At 41.3% G+C, this 16018-nt stretch overlaps 1 protein-coding gene across 2 annotated transcripts; it reads right to left on the bottom strand.

The window, feature by feature from the left end:
* Nucleotides 1–4554: 4554 nt before the first annotated feature.
* On the bottom strand, nucleotides 4555–16013 carry LOC130566625 (tripartite motif-containing protein 16-like). 2 transcript variants are annotated; one of them, XM_057354226.1, is made up of 7 exons: nucleotides 15929–16013; nucleotides 14163–14806; nucleotides 13979–14074; nucleotides 13553–13786; nucleotides 12205–12352; nucleotides 9187–9234; nucleotides 4555–8307 (listed from the first exon to the last, which is right to left on the bottom strand). In XM_057354226.1, the coding sequence occupies exons 2-7, from the start codon at nucleotides 14733–14735 to the stop codon at nucleotides 7775–7777; spliced, it is 1632 nt and encodes a 543-aa protein (XP_057210209.1). In that variant the 5' UTR covers nucleotides 14736–14806; nucleotides 15929–16013; the 3' UTR covers nucleotides 4555–7774. The 2 variants fall into 2 exon arrangements, with proteins under 2 accessions (XP_057210209.1, XP_057210210.1); XM_057354227.1 differs by lacking the exon at nucleotides 9187–9234.
* Nucleotides 16014–16018: the final 5 nt, after the last annotated feature.

Below are 16018 nucleotides of genomic sequence, written 5' to 3'. Positions count from 1 at the left end.
GCCCAAGGGGAAAACATTCAGCGGGACAAAACAGACAGGTACGAAGAAAGACACCACACAGACAAAACAGAACATACTAGGGGCAGGGCCGACAGAACAACGAAGGGGTTGGGGTTGGACAATAAGAAAAACATTAACGGGAAGGGAGGGGGGGGGAATGGGCTGAAAAAAACTGGGAACACTAAACTGGGGTGGGACAGGGGGTGGGGACCTAGGAGGGACATGGGTGTGTTTCCTAGGGCGGGAAAGGGCAGGACGGGAAGGGACAGACATGACAGGGGAAGGCTGGGACAATAATGGCTGGACCGGGTTGGACGCCGGCTGGAAGGCCGGCTGACAAAGGCTAGGTGCCGGCTGGAAGGCCGGCTGGACTCGACTGGACGCCGGCTGGAGGGCCGGCTGGACGGGACAGGACACTGGCTGGAAGGCCGGCTGGACAGGACTGGACGCTGGCTGGAAGGCCGGCTGGACAGGACTGGACGCCGACTGGACGGGACAGGATGCCGGCTGGAAGGCCGGCTGGATGGGACTGGACACCGGCTGCGCCGGCTGGACTGCCAGCTGACGCACCGGACTGGACACCGGACTGGATGCCGGAAACACCGGCCTGGACACAGGACTGGATGCCGGCTGCACCGGACTGGACGCCGGCTGGAAGACTGGTTGGGACGCCGGCTGCATCGTCGGCTGGATAACCGGCTGGGACGCAGGCTGCATCACCGGCTGGATAACCAGCTGGGATGCCAGCTGGATAACCGGCTGGATAACCGGCTGGGACGCCGGCTGGATAACCGGCTGGATAACCGGCTGGGACGCCGGCTGGATAACCGGCTGGATAACTGGCTGGGACGCTGGCTGGATAACCGGCTGGATAACCGGCTGGGACGCCGGCTGGATAACCGGCTGGGTTGGGTTCCGTTCCTCTCTCCGTTGCCTCTTCTTTTTCAGCCGAGCCACCCGTCTGGTGGTCGGCTGGAGGAAGGAGGTGAAGGGCACGGCTGGCTCAGGGTTGGAGGCCTCTGATGAGGACCCCCAAGACTCTCGCCTCCCCCTCTTGCCACCGAGGCTGGCTGGAGGTGAGTCTACAGAGGGTGAGGCGGATGGTGTGGCGACAACCAAAACCCCGATCTGCAGGGTGCGGTCTTCGGGGATAGCCGCCAGCCCCGTGAAAGTCTCCGCCATGGACGATCCCCTGAGCTCCTCACGATCCATGGGGTCTCAACCGGCGCATCTCAGTTGAAGATTACCTTTAATTCTGCCTTGGTGAACCCCGAGTAGCGCGCGGTGGACAGGAAGTCCATGGCGAAGTCTTTCACGGGGGTCCCCTTCTGACGGAAGCCAAACAAGAGGTGAGCCTGGCGGCTCCTGAATGCCTCGTCCGACTCCGTCAAGCCCGCTGGGTTCTTTTTGGGTCGGTTCATTCTGTCACGTAACGAGAGGACAGAACCCAAATGCAGGCAGGTGAAGGGTTTAAACAAAGAAGACTTTAATAAACAGAAACAAAACACCCACGATGGGGAAAACTCACAGAAACTAAAACAAGAATCAAAACTAAAAACTTTCCCACAAGGGGACAAAACAAAACAAGGTACTTTGAATAATAAATAATAAGTCCACAGGAACAAGGAATCTGGAACACGAAGGCAAGGTAAGGTGAGGTACAAGGAACACGCATACAATAACACAATGAACCGACAAGGACTGGGAATAAAGACAGGACTTATAAAGGGGAAACACTGACGAGGGATAACTACACAGGGACGGTGAAGGACAGGTGACAATACTTAACACTAATGGAAACTGGCGGGAAGATGATGGGACAGGTGAGAGGGATGAAACACTAACGGAGAAACAAGGGGCGGAGCTAAACGAAAGACAGGAGGACACGCGGCGAAATGTCAAAACAAACCGCCACGTGTCTCCACACAAGACGAAACACACACACAATTCATGGTACTGTCACGACCCTGTCCACAAGACACGATAACTCCGAATAGGAAGGACAGGACCCTGACAAGTAGAGGGAATAAAATTAGAAATGACAAATAAATTAAGAGAGAGAAACACAAGCCATATCAGTAGATGTTTCTCAGCATGACCATTACTGAAAACATCTCTCTATTAAAAACTATTCGAAGCGTCCAGACGACAAATTCCCTGGAAGTTAACAATGAACTTTAATGTGTATGTTTATAAATGATACACTCATTACAGTGCTGTGACCAGAGCTGTGATGAGTTCATGAGTGATACAGAAGGAAATCACAGTGCCATCAGGAACTAAAACTGACATGACTTATGCATTTTCTGTAAATCTGTTTTGCAACAATGCAAAACTGTGAAAGGTGCTTGTGACAATGCAATTTAATACGAATCTATATTCAAGGTTGTGTGATGTTTATTGTGGTGACAGATTAGGAAATTAAAGTATTTACTTGATGCACACTTTGCTTGACTTTTTGTCTGTAAACTAAAAATATATATATAAAAATCCTGAAAGTAGAAAGAAAAATAATAATAATAAATCCTCCTGACTTCTGATAAATGAAATGTTCTTTATAGCACCACTGAGGTTCTATGTAGCACAAGTTTTTATTCTTACAGAATGGGTTCTATTCATCACTAAAGAGGTTGTGCTATTGTTACAAGCGGAAGAGTCATTTTTTGGGTACTATTTAGAAATGATAGCTATTTTTCTTAAGAGCGCATCCTCCGCTAAAACTGTAATTTCCAACACATTATACCTTATCAGAAGCATGACAATGAGCTTTTACATTACATGAACTATCACTGAAAATTAGGGGAATTCTCTTTAATTTGTCAAGAAAATTTCAAGTTCTTTCTGGTTCTCGAATCTGAGAACTGCTTCACTGTTTGTATCACTCCACCACTAAGCTAAGTTGGATTTATGAAACTGAAAGTATACACATTAAATTTCGAGGTTGCACATCCTGGTACAGTAGGTGGCGGTGTGCACCTGAACACATTGGGTGCGCTATACACCACCCTGATAGCTCATAAACATTTGGCAAAGATATACATATTTGATGTCTGCATTTACATCTGCAAGACATAGTTTGCTCATCTGCAATACGTCTCGGAGACGTCTGCTGTCAGATGTCATATACAGTAGACATCTAGAAGACGTCTGTAAGATGTTTATGATTCAGAATGGATGTAAAACTGCTCTTTCTAAGATGTTTTTACACAGCACATCTTTTGCAAATCTCCAGATCTTTGGCAGACATCTTACAGACGTACCTGTGCTAGCTGCCCTTATCAAAAAGTATACTTGAAGTTAATATACTTACAGTAAGTAAAGTTCAAGTATATTTTATGTAGTAAGTATACTAATATCAATGGACTAGTACTTGGTGTCAAACTCAATTCCTGGAGGGCCGCAGCTCTGCACAGTTTAGCTCCAACCAGCTCCAACCCACACCTGCTTGAAAGTTTCTAGTAATCCTGAAGACCTTGATTAGCTGAATCAACTGTTTTTGATTAAGGTTACAGCTGCGGCCCCCCAGGAATTTAGCTTGAACCCCCTAGCAGTATACTTGAAAGTGCACTATTTGGATAACAGAGTTTGCTAAATGACTAAATGTAAATGAATACCGCTTGGGACTAAATTGGCCCACTTTTTAGTTTATAAAAGTATACTATTAAGTGTACTTTATGGGGCGGTTTCCCAGACAGGGATAAGATTAAACCAGGACTAGGCCTTAGTTAAATTAGGATATTTAAGTCATTTTTAAAAACATACTTTATAAAACGACCTCACTGGTGTGCATCGTAAGACAAAACAATTGCACTCATATATTTTAAGATTGTCATTGTAAGTTGTTGTCGATCAAGACACCTCTAACATTTAAGTTATTCTGGGACTAGGCTTAAGGCCTGTCCGGGAAACCGCCCCTAAGTGTAACAATAGTAAGTAGTTGAGTGCACAACTAGTTTACAATTACGTTTTTCAACTATACTATACTCCAAGTAAACTTGTGTACTAGTTAAATACTTTTAGCACACGTTTAGTCTACGAAAGTACACTTGGGCCTGGTTTCACAGACGAGGCTTAAGGCTAGTCCCAGACTAAAATGAATGAGTGACCTGTCTTAACTCAATATAACTTGCCCAGAAACATCTTAAAATATATCAGCGCCATTGTTTTGTCTCGAGATGCACACCAGTACTGTATTCTTCTAAGGCGTTTTCATAAAAGTGACATAAATATCTAAATTCAACTAAGGCATAGTCCTGGCTTAAGGTAAAATGTGTCTGTGAAACCTGGCCTTGAAGTTAACTCCCAGTAAACTATCAGTTAAGTAGTTTTTATCCTGCAAGTATACTTGTAGGTTTTCTTTAGGTGTACTGGTAGTTTACTAGTTCATTACTTGTAGCACAACTTAAAGCTTAAAGTCAGTAAACTACTAATTTACTTTAAGTATGCTTGTAAGCTTTCTTTAAGTGAACTTGCAGACATACTGATTGTTAAGTAGATAAAAACTTGTAGTACATTTGTAAGTATACTTCACAAGGTGGATTCTTAATAAACTACTAGTTAAAGTATGCTTGTATTTTTATGAACATACTATTTAGATATTACTTTTACACTTGAAATACTTGTAACATACCTTTAACTGCACAGTACTGGCCAAAAGTATTGGCAGTGAGTCATACATTTTGTGTTTTGCAAAGTTTGCTGCTGCTGTGTTTGTAGATTATTGTCCACATGTTTCTATGGTATACTGGAAAACAATGATGAGCATATCTTAAGTTTTAAAGGTGTTTATTGGCAAAAACATAATATATGCAGAGTTAATATTTACAGTGTAATTACAGTCTGTAATTTGCTCTGGCATGCTGGATATTAGCTTCTGGGCCAAATCCTGACTGATGATGAACCCTTCTTGCCTTGCTAGTGCTCTGAGATGATCACAATTTGTGGGCTTTTGCTCGTCCACTCGCTTTTTGAGGATTGACCACAGGTTCTCCGTATGGGATTGGCATCTGGGGAGTTGCTTTTTTAGCAATTATTTAATGTGTATCTGCATAATAATCTATAAACAATGTGAATTAACACTAGATCTTCTATCTATGCAATAGATAGAACAAATAGAAAACTTTTCAATAAGTTAAACACCAAAAAATAACCAAAGAGAGTCAAAACATTCATTTGAATGTGATGACATGTAATAACTGTACAAAATATTTCATACAGGCATATATATATTTTTGACATACAGTATAACGGAGCATACACGTATATCATATATGTGGAAGGTTTTCAAGGTATTGATTCCACTATTGGAAGCCTCCAAATGCAGAACGTGTTGAGAAAGAATTGATTTGGGTCATTTCGGATCGGGTACAGATCTTTGAACCCGAGAAGACCTCTAGTGTGTAGTCTCTGGTGATCGTTGAAAAACAGCAGTGTAACTTTAGATGAATCATTTTGTGGTTGTAGTGTGTTTGTTGTTTATTTCGTGATGGATTAGCTGCTGTTTGTGATGTATTGCTGATATCCTCTTATTTTCTCTTGCACTTGTTCTTTCCTATTGTGTTTTGAAATAGCTATGAAGTTTAGTGAGGACATGTTTTTCTGTTATATATTTTATGTTTTTAGGAAAGGTAGATTTTTTTAGGGAAGGCGTTATATAGGCCTGTATAAATAATGTTTTTTTTTCAAGTATTGTTACATAAAATTAATTCTGTGTGTTTGTCATTGACTACAATCAAATCAGTCAGACAGAACCCAAGTGCAGACAGCAAGTTTCAACACGAAACTTTTATTCAACAAAAGAGAAACTACAGCGAGCAGTGGTGAAGAACATGCACTTATAATGATAGAATGATGATTAATCAGGAAAAAAGAGGGTGCGATCAAGACACAAAAGCACACGACACACAGAAAACAAACCATGAACAAAGAACACAAGACTGAAGAACACACAGCAAACACAGATCATGAGCCATGTGCTCCAACAGCAAAACACCAAACACAGAGCATGAGTTTAGATCCTGACACAAGAACCATGACTAGAACACAGATGTCAGGATCCAAACTACACTGTTTTCTGAAAATAGTCTGTTTGCAAGCAGCAGAAAGCCGTCTGTATGCAACATACATACAGTAAACCCAAGTGTTGTTTACTCTGTTGCACATAATAGCACCAAATTAATAAAAACCCCCACAAAATATTCACCCGCGTTCTGGACAAGAACGATAGAACTATGACAATTTTCGTTAACCGAAAATTATCCGTCATTGACAGATTCTTTTTACCAGTGACGGAAAAATCTGAAGGCCGTCCGACACTTTGACGGATTACAATGAGTCATCTGTCAATTAATCAGACCCCCACGTCGCGTGCTCACACATACACTCAGGCGCGCACAGTGGTGCAGTGTTTGCAGACTTTTTTCCTTCACAGAGCGATAGCGACTAATGTCATTTTGGATAAACCTTAAAGGGGTGCTGCAACGATGTGTCATGCATTCTGACTTTACAATGTTGAACATGCTGTCTTCTCATGCTTAACATGGTCAACTTGTCAAAAAAACGAGTTGGGTGTATTACGTAGTATTTCTGTGCTCGATACACTCCCCCAGCGATCGTACAGGTTTCAGAAAGTTTTTTTCGAACATATAAAACTGTTTCATAACAATTTTTCTTAGTCCCTTATTGGACAATTCTCCCGGAAAAGCACGCGGCACGCCCACGCGGCAGCAAGGAGAGCAGGAGAAGGAGCGTGCGCAGACGTCACTTTCACTTACGTATGTGCAGGAGAGAGAGAGAGAAAAGTTCAGGTGTTTGTTTGTTCACTGCATTTGGGTGATGAATGTTATATAAATGGTGGATATAACGCTGGATTTGGAGATTGTTTGAAACTGATATATGGAGCCGTCTCAGCACTAAAAGATGCCGGACATGAACCGCATGCGGTGAGTGAAACTGATGTCTGTGTTTTGTTGGCAATGGTTGCGCACGTGCTTTAGTTCAGCCTACCCCTCCCCCCCCCCCATGCACCGTATGCTTTCGGAAATAATCGTACAGCTGTATCTATCTTATATAAATGTGATCAAACTAAATACTCTTCGAAGATACGAAGTATGCAATATTACTCTATAGGTACTCAAGATTAATATAAGATTGGCAGAAACCGCGTGTGTTAGGGCCGCTTCAGTGAGTTGAAAAATGTCTCTCTGCGTCTTTTCCGTTCAGTGAGCGGCAGAAGCAGCACATTCATAACCTAACAGCAGCTTAAAGTTACTTGTAAGTGAATAAATTATTACAAAACAGTATTTACAAGCATCTGCCATTGTTACTGATTGGACATGATTACAAACATTTGTCTGTAATTATTATTTTATGTCTGACAACAGAAACATTAAATCTGTAAACGACTTCAACTGCATTGAGTATTAAGTTCAGTAAGTTCAGAGAGTAAATGCATGTACATAGTGATGATGTCACAAACATGCTAATTAGCACGTAACATCACCTTAAAAATATATAGATTATGACAGATTTTTTACGAGCCAATGAAAAAGTCTATCGCAACCTCTGAACAACATAAAACCATGTGAATGGAGATTTTTAATAGTAATAAAATAAATGTTCAGTGTAACATGCTTAAATTTCACACTTTAAACTAAAATAGTTTTTGGATTGATCTCAAATTCAGATTTTGCTTTTCGTTTAGTGATTAAAACATCTGACAGTTTCTCATTCACCATTCAGTCTAAATCTGTGAGGTGTAGAATCTCTCTATAATCTATAGATCACACAGCTTCACTGATGAATTGTGACAAACAGTAAATCCAGGATAGAGCGGTTGAGTGAATGTGGTGCTGATGCTGTGGATGAGGGTCATTGTGTCAGAGATGCTGTAGAAGGACAGAATTCCTGCTCTCTCATCCACATACACTCCTAATCTATCAGATCTGAGTTTTACAGGGAGTTTAGTCTTGATCTTATTGTGTCTGAATGAGTAACTGGAGTCAGAGCAGATCAAACTCCAGGACTGATCATTATATCCAAACCAACACTCATCACCCGGTCCCTTCCTCCTGATGCTCTTATATGACACTGATATAAACACATTATTAACACCAGTCCTCTCAATCTCCCAGTAACAGCGTCCACACACACTCTCTTTACACAACACCTGACACGCATCATCAAATCTGTCCGGATGATTGGGATACTGACACTTCTGTAGGAAAGTGTTTGTAATCGTTCTGTTTCCCTCAGACAGACAGAGATTTTTATTCAGTGTGTTTAGATCCAGAGTCAACTGATGAGAATCTGATGAAGAAAAAACACATTACAGAAGGATGAATTTAAACATGAAAATAAACATCTGATCAAGGTCTCCTATCTGAACTCTTCATTGACTCTTAAATGTATGAATGACTGTCCTGAAGAACCGATTTTAACTCTTCGATTTTACTATTCAGTTTATCTTTGAACACAAAAATCCATACAGTATAACAAACGTAACTAAGAAAAATATGTATTTAATAAGATTAAACTAATGCATATATCACTATGCAGTCCCCATACGATTTTGCGGAGATTTTTTGTGATTTCTGCAGCCAAAAATGCTTAATTTTGCAGCAGCTTTATTCAAATTTAGCGATACAAATTGACCGAAAACGTTAAAAATACTACTTGAATTGCCAAATAGGGTACTTATTTAAAACTACCACCTGTTAAAACATTATTTATGCATTCCCTATGATTAAAAGGCATGCATCAGATTCATACTGAAGGTGTGCAAACCTTGGCCGCTTTAAATTTAAGGCCCGCCCAAGAGGCCATTTTGACTGACAGGTCAAGCAACCAATCACGTTTCGTTTCATGCCGTTACATGTTTATGGCTGTGGAAATGTCTCTGCGATAACGTTTATGAGTTCATGCCATGAACCTCGCATACTTTTAAGAAATCAGCATTTAGTTGATTGTGATTAAAGTTCATTGACACCAAAATAAACATGACAGCTTTCTTCATAGATCAGATGGCTTTATGTTGACCTTGAGACCTTGATTAGCTTGTTCAGTGTGTTTGATGAGGGTTGGAGCAAAACTCTGCAGGGCATTGGCCCTCCAGGGTAAGATTTGAGGAACCCTGTTATAAACTCTATCATTGTTCAGAAAGATAATCTTGTGGTGTGTGTTATTTACATTGTAGGAAGTCGTCTCTGATCCTGGGGACAGTGTTGGTGTGTGTGACTGTGGAAATCAGCAGATATAAACAATGTCAATCTCATGATATCATAATGTCCTTCCACTGGACTGTATTTCTAATATGATGTCAGATGTCCAGTGTTTTACCTAGCACTTTAAGTCACTTTGAAGCCTTGAGCTGTTAATTGAGTAGGTGGACTCAGCTGTGACGCAATCACTGACCCAATAAGCAATTAGGAATCCTCTACTTTAATGGCACTGATTTCTGAAGTGGCAGCCCTCGTGTGAAGACTGACCTGAGACTTTACCTGTGCAACTCCACCGCGCAGCGACACCAGCAGGACACTGCACACCACGCTGAGTTCTTCCACAGCTATCTTTCTTTCCTACTGTCTATTTTTCTTGCTACTAACATGCATTTCCAGTACATTCAGACTGTCCTCCACAGACCCACTTACAAATGTACACAGCGGAGACTTCAGCACCATCTTCATTCCCTCTTCATTCACTGTGCGTGTCTGTGTGTGTGCGCGTGTCTGTGTGTGTGTGCGTGCTTGTCTGTGTTTGTGTGTGCGCATCTGTGTGTCTGCGCATGTGTGAATATTGTGTGTATGGTGTGTTTTGTATGTGGGTGTGTCAGTCTTATGTGTTTTCACCTTTTTCTTGTTTTTACATGAATATCTTTAAATGTTTTGCTTATAGTCAATGTCTCATGTACAGCTGCTTTGTAACAATGAAAATTGTAAAAAGCGCTATATAAATAAACTTGACTCTGCACTAGCCCTCAACAATCTGCTTGTCTGGCTGTAGGGCCTGCCAGTCATCTGTCAACAAGGCAGACTTCATTCCGGCCTTTGCCAGTCAGTCTAACCTCAGTGTTCTGGCACTGACTGAAACATTGATCTGTAAAGAGAACACTTCCACTCCATCGGCCCTGTCCACCCATTTCACCCACACTCCTCGTCCTTCTGGGTAAGGAGGTGGAACAGGTTTGCTTGTTTCAAACACCTGGAAATTCACTCCTCTGTCTTTTTCTTGCAGTAACTCCTCATTCGAATACCATGCAATTACCATCAAAAATACATTGTGTTGTCATCTATCGCCCTCCAGGTCATCTGGGAAACTTCTTAGAAGAGCTTGACACGCTGCTGTCCTCTATCCCTGAAGACGGCACTCCACTGGTAATGCTAGGCGACTTTAACATCCACCTAGACAAACCACTAGCAGCTGACTCTCCTCTCCTCGTTTGACCTCCGCAGGGCCAACACCCCTCCCACCCACAGAGGAGGACAACTGCTAGATCTTGTTCTAACTCATAACTGCACCGCTAATAATATTTTCGTTACTCCCCTGCATGTCTCTGACCATTTCTTTATCAAGTTCACTGTAACTCTTCCCGTAATCTCACCTTCCACCCCAACCCTGTTTCTTTCCGCCGTAATCTTTGTTCCCTCTCTCCTACCTGCTTTTCATCCATGGTGTCTTCCTCCCTACCCACCACAACCCTCTACTCGTCTCTTAACGCCGAGTAAGCTACAGATAGTCTCTGTACAACCTTAACATCCTGTCTTGACAATGTCTGCACTCTCACCTCTAGGCCTGCACGTGCTACAACATCCTTCCCCTGGCTTTCTGAGACTCTTTGTGACCATCAGATCAAGCTAAGGGTTGCGGAGAGGAAGTGGCGCAAGTCTGGAGACCCTGCTGTCCTCTCCAAGTATCAACATCATCTTAACTCATTTGCTACTGATATATTTGCAGCCAAAATCAAGTACTTTCAAAACAAAATCCAAATTGCATCTAAAAAAAAGCGTCAGCTTTTCTCAACCTTCTCCTCTTTTCTCTGTCCCCCTCCACCTCCCCCCAGTACCTCGCTGACCTTTTCCAACTTCTTCACTGATACAGTGGAGACCATCAGCGGCAAATTCTCTGCTCAACACATCCCAGATCTTTCTCTTACCCCTTGCTGTCCTCAACTCCCTTCTTTCTCTCCTCTTTCTGAGACTGATGTCTTCAATTTTTTTCTTTCCACCTAGCCTACTGCCTGTCCCCTAGACCCAATCCCTTCCCATCTCCTACAGGTTATCTCTCCGTCTCTACTGCCTCAACTCACACACATTATAAGCACTTCCATCACCACTGGTATTGTCCCCACCTCATTTAAACAAGCCCTGGTAACACCTTTACTCAAGAAACCAGCACTTGACCCTTCAGTGGTCAGCAACTACAGACCAATCTCACTCCTGCCCTTCCTTTCCAAGGCCCTCGAAAGGGTAGTATTCAACAAACTCTCTGCTTATGAATGAGGAATAGAAAGAAAACCCTCTGCATCACTCTGTGATGATGAATGAGGAATAATGGATTTAGAGCTTGATTTCCTTGAAATGTAGTGCCCGCTGTACAGATGCCTTTTTACTATTCTGTCCCAGGTGCGTGTTTCGTCTATGCAAACCGACAGATAGCTAACAGGAGTCAGAAAAGGTCAGACGCAGAAGTAAGGTTGAGAGCTTTTACTGTTTTGTTCTTTCCTCTCCTTTCTCTTTTGTAAAAAGGCAAAGCCTTTCCAAGGCACAAACGTAAAGAGAAGATTAACCTCTAACCCGAGAGTCACATGACTTAAACAGCCACTTAGAAATTAGCTCAGTTATCGATGTACTTTGTAGCTACACCAAAATGCCACAAGGTGGTGCTAAAAAATAATAAACAAATCTTTGACATGACACATTCGGTTCCCCTGTGGTGGAATGAACTACCAACCTCCACTCGAACTGCAGCATCTTTAACAATTCAAAAAACAACTCAAAACATACCTGTTCCGCATTTATTTGACTAACCAATAACTGTCTATGTATTTGTGTCTAATACAAAAATCTTCCTTGTTGTTCATTCTCTCCCTTGCTTTCTTCAGCTGCAATCCTCCTTGTGACATGGCCTTGTAAACCATCAGTGTTTTTGCGTGTTGACAAAATGTTATATGCTTTGAATTAAAAACGTCTGCCAAATGTAATGATTTACCCGAGATCTTTCTCATGGGCTGTGTGCAGAAATCCTGCAGTTTGTCTCTCAGCTGACGGACAGATTCTCTCACAGCATCAAAAGAAATGAGAAAAGTGACACTGATGTCGTCTGGAGATTCAGGAGGTGCAGAGAGAGACTGAAAACTCTACAGCATCAAATAAACACACAAATCCCATCATGACTTCACATGAAAACAAGCAATACTGACACAATATATGATGTTGTTTAGACCATGCGGTTCTCAAACTGTGGTACACATACCACTAGTAGTACTTGATGAGACCCCTGGTGGTACGTGACACGACAGGAAATTAAAAACTAAATTCATTTTGTGTTTTAAATACAATGTCAAATGTTTAATACATGATCGATAAATACGGAATACATCTCGTATAGCCTATGTGCAATTTTAATACAGTTGTATTAATTATCGTTTATTTATCATTGGTCGATGTAAGCAGATTAAGCTTCTTATGTATTTCTGAACTTGAACCGCTGTTTAAAGCTGTTGTTATTGCTGTAAAGCGCTAATTCAACAAGCTGGACAAGATTGCATCTACTCAAGAGTTCCTGTTTCCTGCATCGCTGCCGGCGGCTTGTTTGTATCAGTGCTTTTACCACTTCGCTCTAATATTATTGTATTTTATTGTCGTTGCTAACTTATCCTGATATCTCAATAACCCTGTTCCTGTTAAGCAATAGCGTGCTTCTTATGTATTTCTGAACTTGAACCGCTGTTTAAAGCTGTTGTTATTGCTGTAAAGCGCTAATTCAACAAGCTGGACAAGATTGCATCTACTCAAGGTTAAATCAATGAAGAGCGCGTTGTGATTTAGTTTTGACGCGCCGCATTGACGAGCTGCTGCAGTAAAGTGCAAGTCTCTGTTTGTTATGTACAGCTTCATCACTTCTCTTGATATTTAAGTATACGTATATTTATTTATCTTCTGTCTTTAATATTCATTCTACATTGTCTGTCTTTAATACTGTAGGTTTGTGGTCTTTCTGCAAGTCCCTACAAAGTTAATAAATCCCCATAAAAGTCATTTACAGAGCCTTGTTAACTGTGCACTACAGAAAAGTGTTTTATTTTATTTAACAGTTGGTAAATAAAAAAGTGTTTGTATTATCAATACATTAGAATTGGAGGACGAGGTGTAAAGATAAAGATTCATAGCTCTACTAGCTGAAACTGAATGTTTATTCATGTGCTTTTTCTATGGCGGTCATTAGGTAGTTTGTTTAGTTTTAATTTTATTAAAGATGGCACTTGATCTGAAATGTATGAGAACCACTGGTTTAGACTGTCAGTGTAATGTTGATGAATGAAAGAGACTTCACAGACCTGTAGGAAAGTGATGTGATCATCTGTGTGTGAAATCTTGTCCAGCTCAGCGTCTCTCCTCCTCAGATCATCAATCTCCTGCTTGAGTCGCTCCAAGAGTCCTTCAGCTGGACTCACTGCAGCCGTCTCCTGATCTCTGATCAGCTGTGTCACCTCAGAGCGTCTTCTCTCAATCAATGACATCACTTCAGTCAACATCATCTCACAGTCCTCCACTGTTGTCTGTGCACACCGCTGTTACACACACACGCACACATTACAGTTACACACACACACACACACACACACGCACGCACGCACGCACGCACACACACACATTACAGTTACACACACACACACACACACACGCATTACAGTTACACACACACGCACACACACACGCATTACAGTTACACACACACACGCACACATCTCATCACACTTCACCTTATGACACTCCACAGCGTCTCTCAGCTCCTGAACATCTTTCTCTCTCTGGTGGATCTTCTCCTGAAACTTTCTCTGCGTCTCCTTCAAGTGTTTCTGAAGGACACAGAAAATAAAGATCATAAGTCATGTGACGATGTGTGAACATTAAGAGTCTACAACAGCGTGTGATTTCAGTTCAGACCTCTTCATGTGTCCTCTGTGCTGCCGCTGAAACTGTGTCGTGGTTTTTATGTTCATCCATCAAACACATCAAACAAACGCACTGCTGATCAGTACGACAGAAAACCTCCAGAAGCTTCTGATGTTGAGGGCAGATCATCTCCTTCAGTTTTCTAGTGACAGTCACTATTTTGTGTGAATTTCCTGAGAGAAATTCCTCATGACGTTCAAGATGAGTTTGACAGTAAGACTTGAGACACGTCAGACAGGATTTGATGGCTTTGTGTTTTCTTCCAGTACAGACGTCACACTCCACATCTCCAGCTCCAGCGTAACACACACCAGAAAGTCTCGTCTTCTTCAGCTTCTCCACCATCTCAGCAACCACCACATTCTTCCCTAGAACAGGCCGAGGGCTGAAGGTTTGTCTGCACTGAGGGCAGCTGTAGATTCCCGTCTGATCGTCCTGATCCCAGCAGTCTGTGATGCACCTCATACAGTAAGTGTGTCCACAGTGAAGCGTCACTGGATCCTTCAGTAGATCCAAACACACTGAACACATGAAGTGATCCTGATCCACTGAAATACTGGCCATTTTATCTCATTAACACACACATCAACTGCTTAAGAACACTTTCCTGAATGTGTTTGAGAAAACAGGAATGTCTGTAAATTTAATAAGAGTGTGTCATGATAAATAAACAAATACAACAAAATAATGAAACAATAAAAATGCAACAGAACTGCATCTATATTATCACACCTGTTGTAAAGTGTTACTGTAAACATGAACTAAACTGTCAAGATAAACTTAAAATAAAATATTAGTTCAAGTGTTTTCACATTAATAAGACTTTTATATAGGGATGTTGCAATATCAAAATCTCACTGAACAATAATACCTCGGTATAACATCCACAATACGATATTAATTGCAGTATTTAACATGACAAGTGATGACTTGGAAACGTGCCATAAGCATCCTCTTCTCTTTATCCTCCAATCATAACTGCTGCTTAGAGGTGTGAGTTTTAGTATGAGAGGGGTGAAATGACCTAAAAATCCTTTTTATAAAATTAAATCATTGCACCAGTTGGACCTCGCCAAAGGTAACATCTATTATTTTTTCTAACATTCTCTATGTAAGGCCAGGAAGACCTAACGTTTCATACAGTCATGTGACCACCATAACATTGAGACAGTTCAGTCAAAGTCAAAGTCTGCTTTATTGTCAATTCTGCCACATGTACAGTACATGCATATAGAGGATTGAAATTGCGTTACTCTCAGACCCATGGTGCATACAAATAACACTAACACAGAATAAAAAGATATATACAGATTATTATACACAACTTTTACAAGCAGTGATATTTAAAAAGAGAAAAAGAAGATAGGTAATGGGCCTGGCAGATAGAGTGCAAACCAGTGAAATACACAACAGTGCAGATGTGAGGTAGTGCAAAGAGCTTATTAGTCTGTTTAAAGCGACAAAGAGAGCAGGCTTTGTTTTGTTTGTTGCTATTGCGATAACACAATAGTGATAATATTGTTACATCCCTACTTTTTTATATAACTTTATCACGTTAAATAAGGTAGACATGCAGTGACTGTTCAACATGCACTTTAAAGTAAACGTTTATTCTTTACTTCTATCCTGAAGCATTTATTGGTCTTTCTTTATTAATGTTGGTTAATACATACAGTTGCTCATTGTTTGATGTTAACAGAGATACAGAGTTTGATTTAAAATTAATTAGTAAAAATAACATTGTTATGTTGCTGTACCTGTAGGCCTACGCGTGTTTTCTCTCCGTTTGGCTTACTTTCGATTTAGTTCCCCGTCACTTCGAAATCCCAACTACATATCCCATATCC

The sequence above is a fragment of the Triplophysa rosa genome, linkage group LG16 (genome assembly GCF_024868665.1).
Source record: "Triplophysa rosa linkage group LG16, Trosa_1v2, whole genome shotgun sequence".
Lineage (NCBI taxonomy): Eukaryota > Metazoa > Chordata > Actinopteri > Cypriniformes > Nemacheilidae > Triplophysa > Triplophysa rosa.
This window is presented reverse-complemented; position numbering and strand designations above follow the sequence as displayed.

Bases quoted from the DNA above. Each gene is read 5' to 3' on its own strand.
- LOC130566625 (XM_057354226.1), bottom strand. From the start codon at position 14,735: ATGGCCAGTATTTCAGTGGATCAGGATCACTTCATGTGTTCAGTGTGT. The intron at 13,787-13,978 runs GTGAAGTGTGAT...TGTGTGTAACAG, and splicing joins ACGCTGTGGAGTGTCATAAG to CGGTGTGCACAGACAACAGT. The intron at 8,308-9,186 runs GTAAATAACACA...TTTCTTCATCAG, and splicing joins CAGAGACGACTTCCTACAAT to ATTCTCATCAGTTGACTCTG.